Below are 15,746 nucleotides of genomic sequence, written 5' to 3'. Positions count from 1 at the left end.
CTCAAGATCTTCATTACTTTTGACAGACACTCGGCTCATTATCATTCTTCTAAAAGATTACTTTGAGGTTAATTGCAAAGAAACACGGGCCCTAATAAACCCAGTATTGTGTATATGGAAAATGGGGACCCTCGTGAGGCTGGTGACTTTTGGTTGTAATTAATACTCTAACTTCCACATGACCTTTTTACTGAAGACTATGAGTTTCACATGCTTAGTCTGGGTGAAGCCTCAGAGGACCTGCTATCATCCTGCCATGGCTACTGAGCTTTTCTAAAACTCAATTAAAAAACAGCTGAAATAGGGTAATCCTGGAGAAGTGGATTCAGAATGCTGTCCATCACTCTTGGGGCCGCAAGAGAATGGCAAGATATACATTTAGAGTTTTATTCTGAGCAACTAATGAAATTTAGACTGGACGCACATTTAGGGGAACTTTTTGATTTCCCAGTGAAGACGTCTGAGAGCAGAGAGGTTTCTATATTGTAAGCTGAGTGCAAAGTGTGGAAGATCATTAAGAAGTTTTGGTTTTGATCCCTTTTTACCCACACAAACTGACTCATCAAAATGTCCCTCATGGATTTTATACAAGCATCTCATCTATTGTCTGCATGCTTTTATTGACAGCTAGCTGCCTCCTATTGTTCACCCCATCTTAATGAAGATACTGCAATGCTATCTTCAGTGTACACTATTATCCTCGAGGTGTTTATTTTGTCGTGATTATTTGTTGTTGGAACTCTGTTGCAGGCCCTTTTTTTTTGTCTTCCTTTCTTTCTGTTTTGCGGTGACCCCACTTTACCCACATGAATCAATAGAGCTGAATCTCATTTATACTGTGGCTGCAAAGTTTGCCCACTCTCCCAGGCACTTAAGCAGAAAACAAATTGTTGTTTGGGGTAAATTAATGAAAGTCTTGGTTGAATCGTCAAATACACCAACCAATTTTCCTCCTGGAAAAATACATTTTGTTTCCCTCTCTACAAAGCTGCTTTCATTCTGGAAAAAAAATAATTTCAAAACCTATGTAGTGTTAAATGTGAAAGGTAGTATCTTTTGTCAAAAGTTGGCATGTGCATTTTGTGTATGAATGGTTTTTACTTTTATCCAAGAATGAATTGATGATACCATCTAACATTGTTGTTTATGTGCCCTGTGACCCCTGGAAGTCATGTTGTTGGGGGTTAAGAGCTCGTGGTAGGGTGTATGGTACGAAAGGGAGGGCGCACTAATGGGGATTCAGAGACCTGCTGAACCTAACATATACCCATGGGGTCTTGTTATGAACCCTGAGTTTAGCTATAGGTGGTAGGTGTGGTGTGAATCTTGGTGCGCTAATCCCTTGCTCCAAAATAGCCCCTCGGGGCCTGAAAGAAGTCATATTAGATTAGATTAGATAGAACTTTATTAATCCCTCGGGTGGGTTCCTCTGGGAAATTCGATTTCCAAAAAAGCACAGCACCGACAGAAGTTACAGAGTTACAGAATATTATATATATATATATATATATATATATATATATAATACACACACACACACACACACACACACACACACACACACACACACACACACACACACACACACACACACACACACACATATATATATATAAATACAGAGACAATATAAATAAAATATACGAAGGGGATAAATAGAATAAATAGGAATAAAAATAAAAATACAAGTGAATTGCACATTTCAAGTATTGAGTCTATTGCACTGTTGACTATTTACAAAAGTATTGCACAAAAGGTATTGCACAGTGAGGTGAAGAGGCACTACAGCTTAGTTGTTCCCCCCTCCTTTGTCCTCCTGTTTCCCCTCCCTCTCCCCTCCAGGGAGGAGTTAAACAGTCTGATGGCGTGTGGGACAAAGGAGTTTTTAAGTCTGTTAGTTCTTGTCTTGGGGAGAAGCAACCTGTCACTGAACAGACTCTTCTGGTTGTTTATGGCCGTGTGCAGAGGATGTCTGGCATTGTCCATAATGTCCATCAGTTTCTTTAATGTCCTTTTCTCTGCCACTGTCACCAGAGTGTCCAGCTTCATGCCGACCACAGAGCTAGCCCTCCTGATCAGTTTCTCCAGCCTGGATGAGTCCCTCTTTGCTGTGCTGCTCCCCCAGCACACCACAGCATAGAAAAGTACTCCAGCAACCACCGACTGGTAAAACATCCTCAGGAGCTTCCTGCAGATGTTAAAAGACCTCAGCCTCCTGAGGAAGTACAGTCGGCTTTATTTCTGAGAAATAGAGCTAGAGGTGGAGCTTACCTATGTAGAAGCTCAGGAAGCATAAACCTTGACTGAAACTGGACTGTCTGTTTTTCCGCTGTTGCTCTTTCGATGTGTGAATACTTACAAGCCCCTAGCTGAATGCTGCTGTGTTGGAGTTTTTCCTAGAGAACCAGTGGGTTGCCCACACACTGCTGGATTTTGATGAGAGAAAAGGGTCTGAGTGTTGCTGTGCGTAGGTGCTGAAGAGCAGTTCAGAAAGAGTGTACAGACGTGTAGATTTGGAGTGTCTGGTTGGGTGTTTTAGGGGGGGGGTTTACTTGTAGAAGTTATGGTTCTGCCAAATGGATACAAGTTGTTAGGTTTTGTATTGTTGATTGTCATTTATGCTTAGAAATATCTACTTATATATGCTTAGAGTTTTATAATTAGTTTTAGATTGGTAGAGGTTTGATCCTTAATAGTCTGCAAACTTTGTGTGCACACCTACATCCTGGGAGCATGGGAAGAGGTTGTACCTTGTCTTATTGTTTTATGGTAGGATAAACGTATCTATATCTGTTTTAGGCTAAGTGCCTTTTGTTTAGATGAACTGCTGGACTTCCAGACCAGCAGGTTTAGGGAAGTCATTTATGGGATCACACTCTGGACCCCCCCCCCCCAAACACACACAAACACATACACAAACACACACACACACACACACACAGGCAAGGTACTCTTTGTTTGTATGTAGACGTCGTATGTTAATGAACCTATGCATATTCATGTAACCTCAATAAAAGAGCAGTGTTACAGGGGAGCGGACGAGAGCAACTGGGGTCAAGCGAAGGAACGGTGTTTGTCCGGTTCTCTCCCGTGCACAAGAAACATGAAGAACTTTGCCTACTTCGTGTCTTGCTTGCTGTGTAATTATATTGTCTTCAACGTTCCAGCGAATAGGTTCAAGCTACAAACCTAATAGTTAAAATAAGAAAGTAACATTTTCAAAAACATCCCAGCTTGGTGGTGCTTCCTCCGGGCGTGCAAATCACATGTCTCTCTGCAGAGTGGTTTAAGTTCTTCAGGGCGTCATAAATGTCCCTTCCAGTTGTTTCCATCATTGTCCATAGGACCAGAGAATGTAGAATAAGCATTCAAACATACCAGTTGGTTTTGTTGTTTGGGTCTCAGTTATCTCCAAAGCTGCAGACCTCTTCGGCACTCTAGTTTTATGGCCTCTACCAACCCCCATCACCTCACTTCAGGCCTTCGTCCTGCGAGGGGGATACTTATGACTCCTCCATTGTCCATGCTCTGCAGAAAAACCCCTCTGTGGAAAGGGTGCTGGGTCCAGTTATCTTACTGCTGTTATGATCCCAGCAGTCTTCAGAGTGTCATCGTATGCACAGTATAGTGACACAGCATTAGGTGATGTTCATAGGAAACTGCTGTATGGATGTTGCCATACCTCAAACTTTTAGTGAACTTAGTGAGACAGCATATGAGAGCTGTACAGAAAAAATGCACACGCTGAACAAGTTAAGTTATAAACTTACACATTTAGTTATCTGTGACATTTCTGAACACTAAATCTATGATAATGATGGCTGGAACAAGCTGGTCCAAGGCTGTTTAAAATTTCCCACAAGCCTAATTTTAAGTATCTTGGGCTGAGACATGACTGTTCAGTGCTTCTTTTAAGTATTTTTTGTTTCAAAATAAAAGCTTCTGGTACAAATTACAGAAATAAAATAGCAAAACAGGTGTCATTCATATCAGCTATTTGCATTTTACTAGAACTGAATTTATAATCAACGAACTATTACAACTATTATAATTCTAGTTGTATCTTTCCACAGAAAAAAAGACAACCCAAAACATCTGTTCTTTTTTAGTTTCTTTGTTTTTGCTTTCTATTGTTATGTTCAGCAGGTGCCCTGTGGACCAAATTCCCCTCATTTAAATTGTATTATTTAAATTCCTTGTTGTAAATAATGAATCAGATAGAAAACACACAATGAATGAGAAAAAAGTAGCCCAGCCCCTGTGCACACGTACACTCATTACTGTTTTTGAGACAGAAAAGAAAAAGCATATAAACACAGCATCGTGGTATTCCTTAGAGATCCATTATACTTAATTTCCATTCCAGATCTTTTTTTTAATAACACTCCTAGCAGTCTTACTTTTGTTTTACCCTTGGAAAGGACTTTTTCAATCGCTTTGTGATTTTTCACATAGTGCACTGGATTCAGGCTCTGGACCAAACTGTTTTCTGAGCATGATTACTTCCACATATCGATGGGAGGCATGCAGGTGAAAGGGTAATCACAACCGAGAGAGAAAGCTTTCATCGTGGTGTGCATATTTGTCCTGGTGTGTGGCTGTGGATGTGTGTGGACAGTATTTCAAGGTGGTGTATGAGTCGGTGTCATAGGGAGATGTACAGAGGCTCATGTGTGCTATTAAGAGTGTGTGTGTCTGTGTGTATTTAATAGCATGAGCCACAAGTTCAATTTGACTGAAGTTCTGTACCAAGACTGCCAGGCTTAGTTGGAAATCTCCCAGTCGTGTGATGGTGAAGTGGTCTCCTGCCATGGTGTTTGTGTGCTCCACGCTTGTTTGTGTATGTGTGTCTCTGCACGCCTGCTCATCTTCTGCAGCGCCATGGCCGACGGGAGCCTTGCTGAGTGATTGACGACTGGCTGGGGAGCTTTATGATGGAGCTGTCAGCCCTGCTGTGTCGCATTCTCCTGGCAGTGGCTCTCCTGACACTCTCAGAAACACATCAGAATGCAACTTTTCTCACATCTTGTCTGAATTGAGTTTTGAGTGGAAAAATCCCCCTGCTTGCCTCGCTCTTTTCGTTTTCACGAATGTCTGGGCAAAGAAAATGGTGATTTGCACGCAGGAATCAAGTACGTGCATATGCATTGATGGACTGTGTGAGAGAGGGATTTTCGAAAGGATGAGTGTACACTTTCTGTTGTTTTGGGGACTCTGGTGAAAGAGCTGGATTTACTGTGAGAGAAGGCAGGCTTTGTCAAAAGTCTTTAAGTTACATTTTGTGTCATTAAATATCACTCTATCAGAGTAGCTATACTGTCAAAGCATATTGTCAGGCTTTCAGCTGACATAATCATTGGCAACAAACAAAGGTGTCAGAAAGTAACAGCTAACAAACAGGAAGTTGTGTCTTCAGAAACACCCAGTGCTCTCAACATCAAATAAATTGTGTTAATTTCATTTAAAACTACATTTAAAACAAAATACAACTCTGATATTCTCTTTCTTTTTTTAAAGAAAGAGAGAAAATCACTCTACACGCATAATTTAAACAAAAAAGAGACATTTTAACCATTACTAGTATATAGCAAATGTATAGTGAGACTTTCTTAAGCAGAAATTTTGTTTACGCTCCACAAGAATGATTCTGAGTCCTACTGAATAAATTTCTTCATCTTGTCCTCCAGATTGAAATGATGGCGGTCAACAAATATTAATTGTTGCACTAGAGAAGATATTGATACTGTAACACTGTTTTAACTATTCATTTAAATAATAAGTACAATAGACGTAACATTGTCACCATAACGATCTTTTGCATCAGCAGCATTTATTTTTCTGTTCCGTACAAATCCTTGGAAGCTCAGCATTTCCAGTGCACAGCTCACTGCACTCTTGGCACTCTGAGTTGAAAAGTGTGATTTTTAGGAACATGGCCATACTCAAGACGTGAATGTTTTGTAACCAGAAAAGAATAAACACTCAAGTGTGTAGAAGTGCTCTAAAAAAATGGGTCCGATGCAAAATCCAATGTGTGTGGACACAGAGCCTAATTGATGGAATTGAGCAATCAGATGGCACACCTGGTATCATTGCCTGTTGCTTTGTAAGCACATCCAATTATTCCTGACGACAATTTTAAAGCCAAAAGCTCGAAGCTACATATGCTCTCATGCCTCTACTCTTTTTATCAGGGGAACTCCTCTTTTCAGGTATCTTTGGTGTTTTGCTGGAATGGTAACACTGGGAGAAAACTGGGTACAACATGCAAAAATAGTCCCCTGGGCACTTATTAAACTGTAAAGGAATGCGCTGTAATACTTTACTTTAAATGATTATATTAGTTTAAAAGTTTCACCCATTAAACTCATACAAACCCACACACACATACACACATGCACAAACACACTTTGTAGTTAATTGCTATTCGTAGCAAACAGTGCTTCTCCTAAACTAACAATTATCCCAATTCTCCCGATAATATTAGCTACATTTGTTTTGAACTTAATTACATACATTAAGTATGACTTTCAGTTATTGCAGTGCCACAATTCAACATTTCAATTTGCTCTTATCCAACACCGCACAAAGCTTTCCCTCTTTTTTTCTATAGATGTGCACGGTTGGCTCACCACATTTTAATTAATTCATTCTACCTCAGGTGGGAATTAAATAACTTGGTGGACTTATCGAACGCTACCAGTGACCGTAGGGCAGGATGGGCTTTCTCCCCCACATTCGTACAGTCACATGGGGAATTCACTGACATGAGCTTTTTCTCAAATAATAGGCCTTTAACTAAGCAGTGACCTTTATTGGGCTCTGTGGGCAGCCACTGGGAATTATGGCAACATTGATAGAACTTGGCACCTCCTACGCAGGTTTTAGCCCCGCACACCTGCTTTTTAGCTCAGAGTAACAACTGTAGGCTGTAAATGATAGACAGCAGTCAGATTTTTGCAGTCTTGATGCATAAGCTGTATATTTGAAAGTGTAATTTGCAAGAGGAAATGCACTGCTCTGCTATTTGAATAGCTTTTCTGGTCTAAAGAAGAGGTGAGAGCTGATATCCCCCATTGCTAAATATGACTTATGACAGGTAGAAATCCCATTTTTATTAATACTTATTCATACTGATATATCCTCAGAAACTTTGGTATTAGAAATCTGACACAACGCTGCAAAGTCACAGTATGCAGTGTTTTCAAATGTTATTTAAGTACTGCACTACAGCACGTGTAATTTTATTGCAAACATCCTTTAGAAGCTGTTTGGAATTTGAAACCATTGCCACAAAGTCAAGGTTTCCACGACCAAGAATAAACACTAAATCTCTTTTTAAACGATGACTTTTCGAAAAGACAAAACCTAAACATCTGCAGCCCAGATGCAGTTGATCCAGCTCAGGATTTGGGAATTTTTAGATATAGCACAATGAAACATTTTGCATCATATGTTCACAAATGCATATTGGAATAATATAAGGAAAACTGGAAGACAGTGTATCAACGTTCTCAAGTAAAATATCCCAAAATAATTTGGATACAAATCTTAACAATTCATGCATGGGGGGAATTTTCAGCCTTACGTAACCTCAACCTGCTCTTACATAGTTAATTATGTATTTATGTTGTGCTGAGCACCTTCATGAATAAAAAAGTTGGAAAAACTAGGCTAGGTTACAAAGATTTTGGCAGGCAGTGATTCCTTCCCATCGCAGATGTTTAGTTGAACTAGGTCCATGAAACCAACAGAGGACCCACTCACATGGAACTGCTGGTCTGCCTGCACAAGCCACTGTATACCCATTCACAGCACTGATTAGTCCCACTCTTACTTACTGTGTAATAGCACCTGTACATGCTGAAAGTATGCTTTGACTGTAACCTACTGGACTCCAGTAGTGTTGTTACCAGCTATGATTAGATCGTAGTTCAGAGACCTCCAGCTGAAAGTGCCAACCAGTTCCACCTTCTGAAATCACACAAGCAATTTACTCAAAAATTGGATGAGATGTGAGCGCAATCTCATCCTATCCACTTTCCATCAGTCTCAATAGTATCAGAAGATATTTCTATATACTGTATTGGCCTTAGCAAAAGACCACCCTGATCACAACCTGGCTGCCACTTTTCAACAGCTGTTTCAGACTGAGAGTGAAGACTAAAAAAATGTGATCACATCATATTTGGTATCTTTGAAATCACATTAAAATAGCAAAAACGAGTTTTGCTAGTATTTTTTAATGCAAATTTATTTATAATCCTATTTTAATTCTTAAAGATGATGATAATGATAAAGGAATAATAGTTGTAAAGTTGAAAAAAAGTGGAGTTAAAGCTTTATTGTATCAAAAAAGAGATAAAACATATGACACACTTTGATGACTCAAAACTTAAAACCTAAAATAAGACAAAGAGCGACTGTGTCTGATCTCCTCAGACAGCTCGTTCCTGAGTTGGAGCGCCTGGCCTCTAAAGGCTCAAAGCCTCCACCTTTGAATTTCAAAAAATATCTCTGCTGGACATCTCAGGGTGTATTAAGGCTTATAAAGGTATTGTTATGCTGTAAATCTAATAAATGTCTGTCTATCAGAGACTATAAAATTAAACTATATGGAGATTGTAAATTACATCTTTATTGGTTTGAGTAGTCTTATAGCAGCTTTATTGACCTGTTTAAGCATATATATTTTATACCAGCTGAGACAGAAATAATGATAGTATTGGTTAATTTTCCAAAAGCATAAATTACAGTATTAACGTGTGGATTTGTTTATTAAACCATCACTAAACCTTTGTGAAGCAGCTGATGGAGCTACATTACTGTATTTTTTTTCCTTTTTCCTTCACAGTCTTTAGCACTACTTTCAGCTATCAGTAAAATACCACTAAGTGCCTAATGTAATTTTCTTCAAGTCCCCAACTTTTGCAAATGTAATTAACAAGAAACATCCTGTTGGGTCTGGGCCAGTAGAGAGCATCATCAAGCAAGCAGCATTTAGAATACATTTGCATTTGTACTTCTATGATGTACTTTAAAGAGCTTACGCTTGAAACTAAGTGATATTATTGCACTATGAGTAAAAGAAATTGAGCGTTAATGCCTTCAAATCAGAGGTGTGGGATCCACTTCCCCAAACCTGGCATGAGTGGGAGTCTGTGAAACCTCAGTCGTTTTCAAATTTATGCTGGTAGACCTTGTGATTCACAGGCATTTACACATTTTATTCTTCACCCCTCTCTTACTTTTCATTTTTGTTGCCAGGGTTTGGACTTGTGTCTTTCATGGCTCCAGAGGTCTCAACACACTTTATCCTTTCATTTTAGACCCTTGCATTTCTCTGCAGTAGTCGCAGATGGGAGGATGAGAATGGTATCTATCTATCATTGCTTTTTCCTCGAGAACCTACCAATGCTGGAGGCAAAGGCTTTAACTGACATGGCTCCAGACCACCATGGCCTAGTCTTAATGTCTACTTGGGATTCTGTAGGTGACAAGTCCTCCACTTATAAAAAGCACTCTGTGTCATAGTAAGCTGCTTTTCTATCTAGTCGTCCATCTTTCTGTGACCTCGGGATGTCACAGAGCAACTCCTGCCTCAGACATCCATACCTGCCCCCTTCCACAGCCCTGTTAGCTGTTATTTTCTTAGGTTTTTAAAAGCCTTGATGATCCTTTTTTTCTTCTTTTAATTCCAACACACTAATTAACACAGCTTTGTCAGACTGCCTGAGAGGTTTTTAATGATGGGATACTCAGGGGAACCTGGCTGATCCATGCTTGCGCTATACAGCTGTTGATTAATGGGTTGTTGTTGTGGGCCAGGAACATGCCATTTTTGTCACGACCCTCTTTCTTTAACACCTCCACACAAAAAATACATCCCGCCACTCAGTCTAATATGCACCAGTAGAAAAATCTATAAAGAAATTTAACATCTTATAATTTAACTACAATGAATTCAGGTTAACAGTCAGAAACACAGCAAGAGCACTGTGAGGAAATACAGTGGCTTCATTTGCATTTTCCAATACTAAAATCCATTCTATTTATTCAAATCATCATTTCATACTTCACAGTGATTAAATTTACACTCGCAATGACAATGATATGACAATGACATTAGCACTGTACATAAAGAAACCTGGTTAATTAGATCCTTCTCGTGTGCTTGATGTATTAGCTATGCAATGCATTCCCCCTTCATATGATTATTTTAAAATTATTTATTAATTTATCAAAAGAATTTTAATAAATGCCACCTGAAGTATTATAACTCAGAAAGATAAAGGTTGCAAACTTCTGAAACCTAATATGATGCCAGACATGACTTGGTATTTCAAAATGTCAATTATAATCTCACTGCAGGTGTGTTTGTACACACTTTACAAAGTATTACAAAGCTGGACTCTTAAATTCTACATTGATGCTAGATGGGATTATAAATATACATTTGAACTCAAACGTACAGTTTTTAAATTTAATGTTGCTGAAACAACAAAGGGATAAAATAATAAATCTATCTGATCGAGAAATCACTCATCTTTGGAAAAGAGAGTTTATTACAGAAATGTCTCTTTCCAAAATAAAAGCTATACTATACGCTTCTTCTGGGCTATATTCTCAGCAGCATATTAAACATCGGGGGTTGGGGGCCGCTGGTCTAAATGACTCGGGTAAAGTTTGTAGCATGTGTGCTTGTTGTTTTTGTCTGCTTGTCTTTGCACTAGGATGATGTCGGAGTAAATATGCAGTCATATTCATTGTGTTCCCACTAGTGCTGTCAGCGTTAACCTGAAATGACGTTAACGCCACAACACGGCAAATCTCCGTTAACGAGCTACCGCGGATCGCCCCGTGGATGGGGCTGGACGGCGTCAACACGTTAACGAGCTAACTGCGCTAACGCAATAGTTCCCACCATGTAATTGAGCATTGCATCCGACATACTGTTTTACTTTTGTCCATGACGCGCTTACCTTCAGGATCATACTTCACATGAAGACCAAAATAGTTCCAAAGGCCAGATCTGAATGAGGGTGGGGGAGGTTCAATTTGCCATGTTGCAACGAGCTTAGCTTCTGTCTTGCTAGCTTGCACTGCGCTCAGTGGATCTGCGCTCGACAGTGCAGCCTAGGCGGAGTAGTTGAACGCAGATCCACTGAACTCTCAACACAGACAGCATCGTCAGAAGAAAAGTTGATAAAATAAATTAAAAATTTTGTATTGTTCGATACATATGCGTACTGAACCGAAAGCACTGTATCGAAAGGTTCAATATCGATACAAGTATCGTTGCACCCCTAATAAATATATATATATATATAAAAACAAACTCTCTGCTGTTTGGATTGCTTGTTGGATATCTCGTTCTTGCTCCTTGCCAGGTGCATCACATGCACATGTTGCAGGTGTAGCTCCACATTGAGATGATGGTTTGTGTCACAGTTAAGCTTGTTTTCCTGCACTTCTGGACATTACCGTAGAGCTTGCCATTGACTGTTTGATTGTGGGGTACATAGTTACGTTGAACAGCCCTGTGAACATTGAAAACAAATAACAACCATGTTCATGGTCACGCTTTCTGCAGCTGACTCGTCTCCACGGACGATTTTAAAAATGGGGTCAGTTTCATACAAAATCTGATGTTCAAGTTCAAGGTTCTTTATTTGTCACATGCATAGTTATACAAGTATAACACACAGTGAAATGTAGCCTGACACGCTCCTCGACATGTGCAAAAATTGGGGGGGGGGTGTAGAGGAAGAACATTATCTATATATATATATATATATATACATACATATAGTATATACACTGGGTGAATGTGCAGTAGTAGCAGCAAGCAGGTGAATTCTGTACATTAATATGAATAGACATCTGACTATTTTACATGTTTGTGCTTTGTTCAAGTTTTGAGGTTCATGGTAAAACTGCACATGGTCAGAACAGGACTTTCAGGGTGCAATTGGAATGTAGCAGGAGTTATAGGAACAGTTTATGGCTGCAAAAAGAGATAAGATAAGATAAGATAACTCTTTATTGTCATTGCACAGTCATACATAGTATAGTAGTACAATGAAATTGGAAAACTGTCCTACGTCGGTCAGATAAACCAGAGCACTGACCAAATATGAATCACATATGATTGTTATGCTTTTTAGAGGTGTAGTAGTGAGACTCCAATCGTAACGTGCTAATTGACATAAAAGTCACATAAAATGTGATATTTAAAAAATGATTTTTATGGTTGGTGTATTCAGGATGATTGATATAAGGACACAGGTGTAGATTTGAGCTTCCTTTTTAAACAGCTTGTATTTACCGAGTAAAAAAGTTGTTTCACCAAACAAGGCACTCACAGAGTGATTTACAGTAAGCATATGGCACAAAAACAGATAAGCAAGGAGGATTGTAAAACTTATGCTCTTCACCCCACCCCAACTCTTTCTCTCTCACACACACACACACACACACACACAAAAGAAAGAAACAGATCTTTTGGGGGATTGTGTGCGCATCTGTGAGGATATTAAGCCTGAGTAATAAACTTTATTCAAATGATTGTACAAAATAATTGTCTCCCAGAGTTCTATGCAATCAGCATTGTAACTGCTAAGAGGCATTGGCATAAGTGGTGTGTCTGTGTGGCTGTGATTGGTAAGGTAACCTGAGTGCCATAAGAACCTTTGTGGCCCACTGTGGACAGTGTGTTGGCAGTTGGGTTGACGGGAGCTCCAAAGCCCGGGAGTGCTGTGGTTACCAGATGGCCATGGCAGTAATCTTCAGTCCTTTCACTCACCTGGCTGAGTAAAGACTTCCTCTAACCCAGTGCCCACAGGAAATGGTCTCTACAGCACGTCTGCCTTCTCTGCTTCTGCCAAGAGTCTTGCTTCCATCCTCCGCTCACATCTCTGAAGTCTGTTTCAGAAAAGAGAGGGGAAAAAAGGAGGTGCTGATTTGGGCCACAGAGGCTCAAAAAGGATCGCTCAAAACAAGATGGCAAGATGGAGAGATTTGATGTCTCTACTTTAACTGCTGCCAGGTTGTCATCCTTATATGTGACAGGCTGTTGTGGAATGAATCATGCTGTATTTTTATGGATGCTCTGTAAACAGTTCATTGTCACTGTCCAAGTTTGAGTCACCATTCCAGTGAAAGGGTCTCCTCAGACATACTGCTATGCCTCTGAAAGGATTTATCATTGTTATGCTATTCAGAGAAGTCTTCCGTCTATAAAGAATTATTCAAATTCATTCTTCTGATATTTTCCATGTTTTGTGGAGCAGGGCTCTAACAAGTTGGCCCCCGGGTGTAGAGCAAAATTTGTGGCATAATTCTCAGCCAATGCATAAATGCATATTATTAATATATTTGTGTGTTTTATAGATTTATGTTAATTTATGGTTCTTGGAAGTACAATATGTCGGAGAGATATTTTTGTTTGTCTTTGCTTCAGGGTAGGGTAAACAAGTGAAACGGCAGCATGACAGTAGCACTGTGTGCAGAAATGTGCCAAGTCAGCTTTTGGAACAGTTTGCAGAAGAGAGCGACATTTAGCTTTTACCTTTTTTTATTTATTTTTTTTTATTTCTGTACACATTTTGTTTTCTCTTCTTTTATCCCCTCATCTCCTTCCTGAAAGGAGGTTACAGAAAATCAATAGCTACCAAGTGAACAGAGGTTCCCTCCCTTATTTATCTGATTTGTTTGGCTTTGTGGAGCACATTAACCTTATCTAAAGGCATTCGGTAATGCTGCAAATGCACTCAATCCTATTGATAGTTTATGCTAATTCTGAGCCATAAGTTCAGAACTTGTTGTCTTCTTGAAAACGTCTTGTTCAATAAGGTTATTCAGCTCCTCAACTGATTCTAATGTAAACAGCAGTAAGGGATGCAGAAGCATTAATTCATTTCTGTATGCTGTCTGTCTCTTTTCTCTTACACCATCTTTCAGTTCCTCCTGTCATCCGAGTTTATCCAGAGAGCCAAGCCAGGGAGCCGGGTGTCACTGCCAGCCTCCGCTGCCATGCAGAGGGCATCCCCAGCCCCCAGCTGTCCTGGCTCAAGAATGGCATGGACATCACAACCAAGCTGTCCAAACAGCTCACTCTGCAAGGTAAACAGGAGTAATGAGTTTACTGCAAGTGCACCTGTGTATTTACTTTTTCTGTAATTGTTTTTACCACCACTCTCACACTTTTTATGCTAATATCTGACCATGGTTGCCATCACTTCATGTATCAAAGAGGACTGGGTGACATAGATGATCACATGTTTTTCTGATATTCTCACACATTTGTCCTGTTAGTTCAGTGGCTGCTTGGTTGGTTCTTGTGACTAATTTTACTGTAAAGCTGTTTGTTTGAACCGGAGGCATTGTTAGATTGATGTCACCAAAAGATGCACAACGTCAAAGTCTTTTGTTCAAATTCTATATCGAACGCTCAGAAGTAAAGTTATCAAGTGTCACTTGATTCTCAGAATAAATAGTGAAGATTGCTTTTCCCCTCAAGTTGCTTTCAAAAACTACAGAGCGGAAAACTGTCCCAGATCTCACAGAAACACAGCATGTGCCACATTCTAACTTTGAACTCCCACCTTTTTGAAATCTCCCCGAAACAAACCTTTCACCCTTCTTCCAAACACATAACTGTTATATAATGGTAGCAGAGGATGGTAACATTGAAGTCACCTTTTATCTCTTTCCTGAAGGAAAATTGTCTTTTTATTTTTGTCTTTCCCTCCTGTTCTGTTGTCCCTCGCAGCTAATGGAAGCGAGGTTCACATCAGCAACGTACACTTTGAGGACACCGGCGCCTATACCTGCATCGCCAAAAATGAGGCCGGCGTGGACGAGGACATCTCTTCGCTCTTTGTTGAGGACTCTGCGCGCAAAACTTGTATGTATAAGTCATGATGTCAGTGTCTGCTTTTTTCTTTTTCTTTTTTATTCAGGGGGAAAATGGAGCCATGCAAATGGAGCCCTTAATAATTTATCCTGTCAGCTCTTAATAGTTTATATCCTGTGATGCTGCGATGAAGGAAGAGGAGTAATGGTGATACTATCTTTACTCTCTGTCTCTTGGCTTGAAAGCAGGGAGAGTTGTTCTTTTACCCTTTCATCCACTATCATGCCATTTTTGTTCCTCATATTGCATCTGCGTCTGCCTTGATACACTAGGGTTCAAACCAATCATAATTTCTATTAGTGCTGACAAGAATAATTTAATTAACTGATTAATTATTAGTTCCAGAAGTGACAAACATGCCTTTTCTACTTGCACTTTTTTCTGAAGAGATAAATTTCACCTCGGGTGTAGTAATTTTTCATCATTTTGAGACATTTGCATAATAAATAGTTGATTAATCTTAGAAGAAATGGTAGATTAATCGGTTATGAAAGTAATAAGTGCAGCTGTAATGTATTTATGAATAAATTAGTTGCTGTTTATTCTATAATCACAAGCATAAGGGAAAATCTTAAAATAAATCTTTGTTCTATAAAACACTACGTAAACCAAATACATTACATTTGCAATTATGTAAATGTAAAACATAATTTTTGATCCTGAAATTTGATGAGGGGAAAACATCTAAAACCATTATCCACATCACCAGGTTTTTTGTTTTAATACCTTTATTAATTGATAAGGTAACTGTCAACTGTCAGCATGTAACTTGAGGACACTGATAATCATCGTATTCGTATTTGGAAGCTTTTGCAGTCTAAACAAACTC

At 39.3% G+C, this 15,746-nt stretch overlaps 1 protein-coding gene across 1 annotated transcript in view; it reads left to right on the top strand.

Annotated features, from left to right (window-relative positions):
- Window positions 1-15,746, top strand: part of fstl5 (follistatin-like 5) — a 200,923-nt gene that overhangs the window by 145,737 nt on the left and 39,440 nt on the right. Inside the window, exons 10-11 of the mRNA XM_085469313.1 lie at window positions 13,963-14,124; window positions 14,774-14,908. Coding sequence (XP_085325439.1) covers window positions 13,963-14,124; window positions 14,774-14,908 — 297 coding nt within the window. The remainder of the gene's footprint in view (window positions 1-13,962; window positions 14,125-14,773; window positions 14,909-15,746) is intronic.

This window comes from Copadichromis virginalis, linkage group LG2, assembly GCF_057382275.1.
Source record: "Copadichromis virginalis isolate Kocher_CV1m ecotype Utaka linkage group LG2, C_Virginalis_male_GT1.1, whole genome shotgun sequence".
NCBI classification, from domain to species: domain Eukaryota; kingdom Metazoa; phylum Chordata; class Actinopteri; order Cichliformes; family Cichlidae; genus Copadichromis; species Copadichromis virginalis.
Note: the sequence above shows the minus strand (reverse complement) of the source record. Positions and strands in the feature narration are given on the sequence as shown.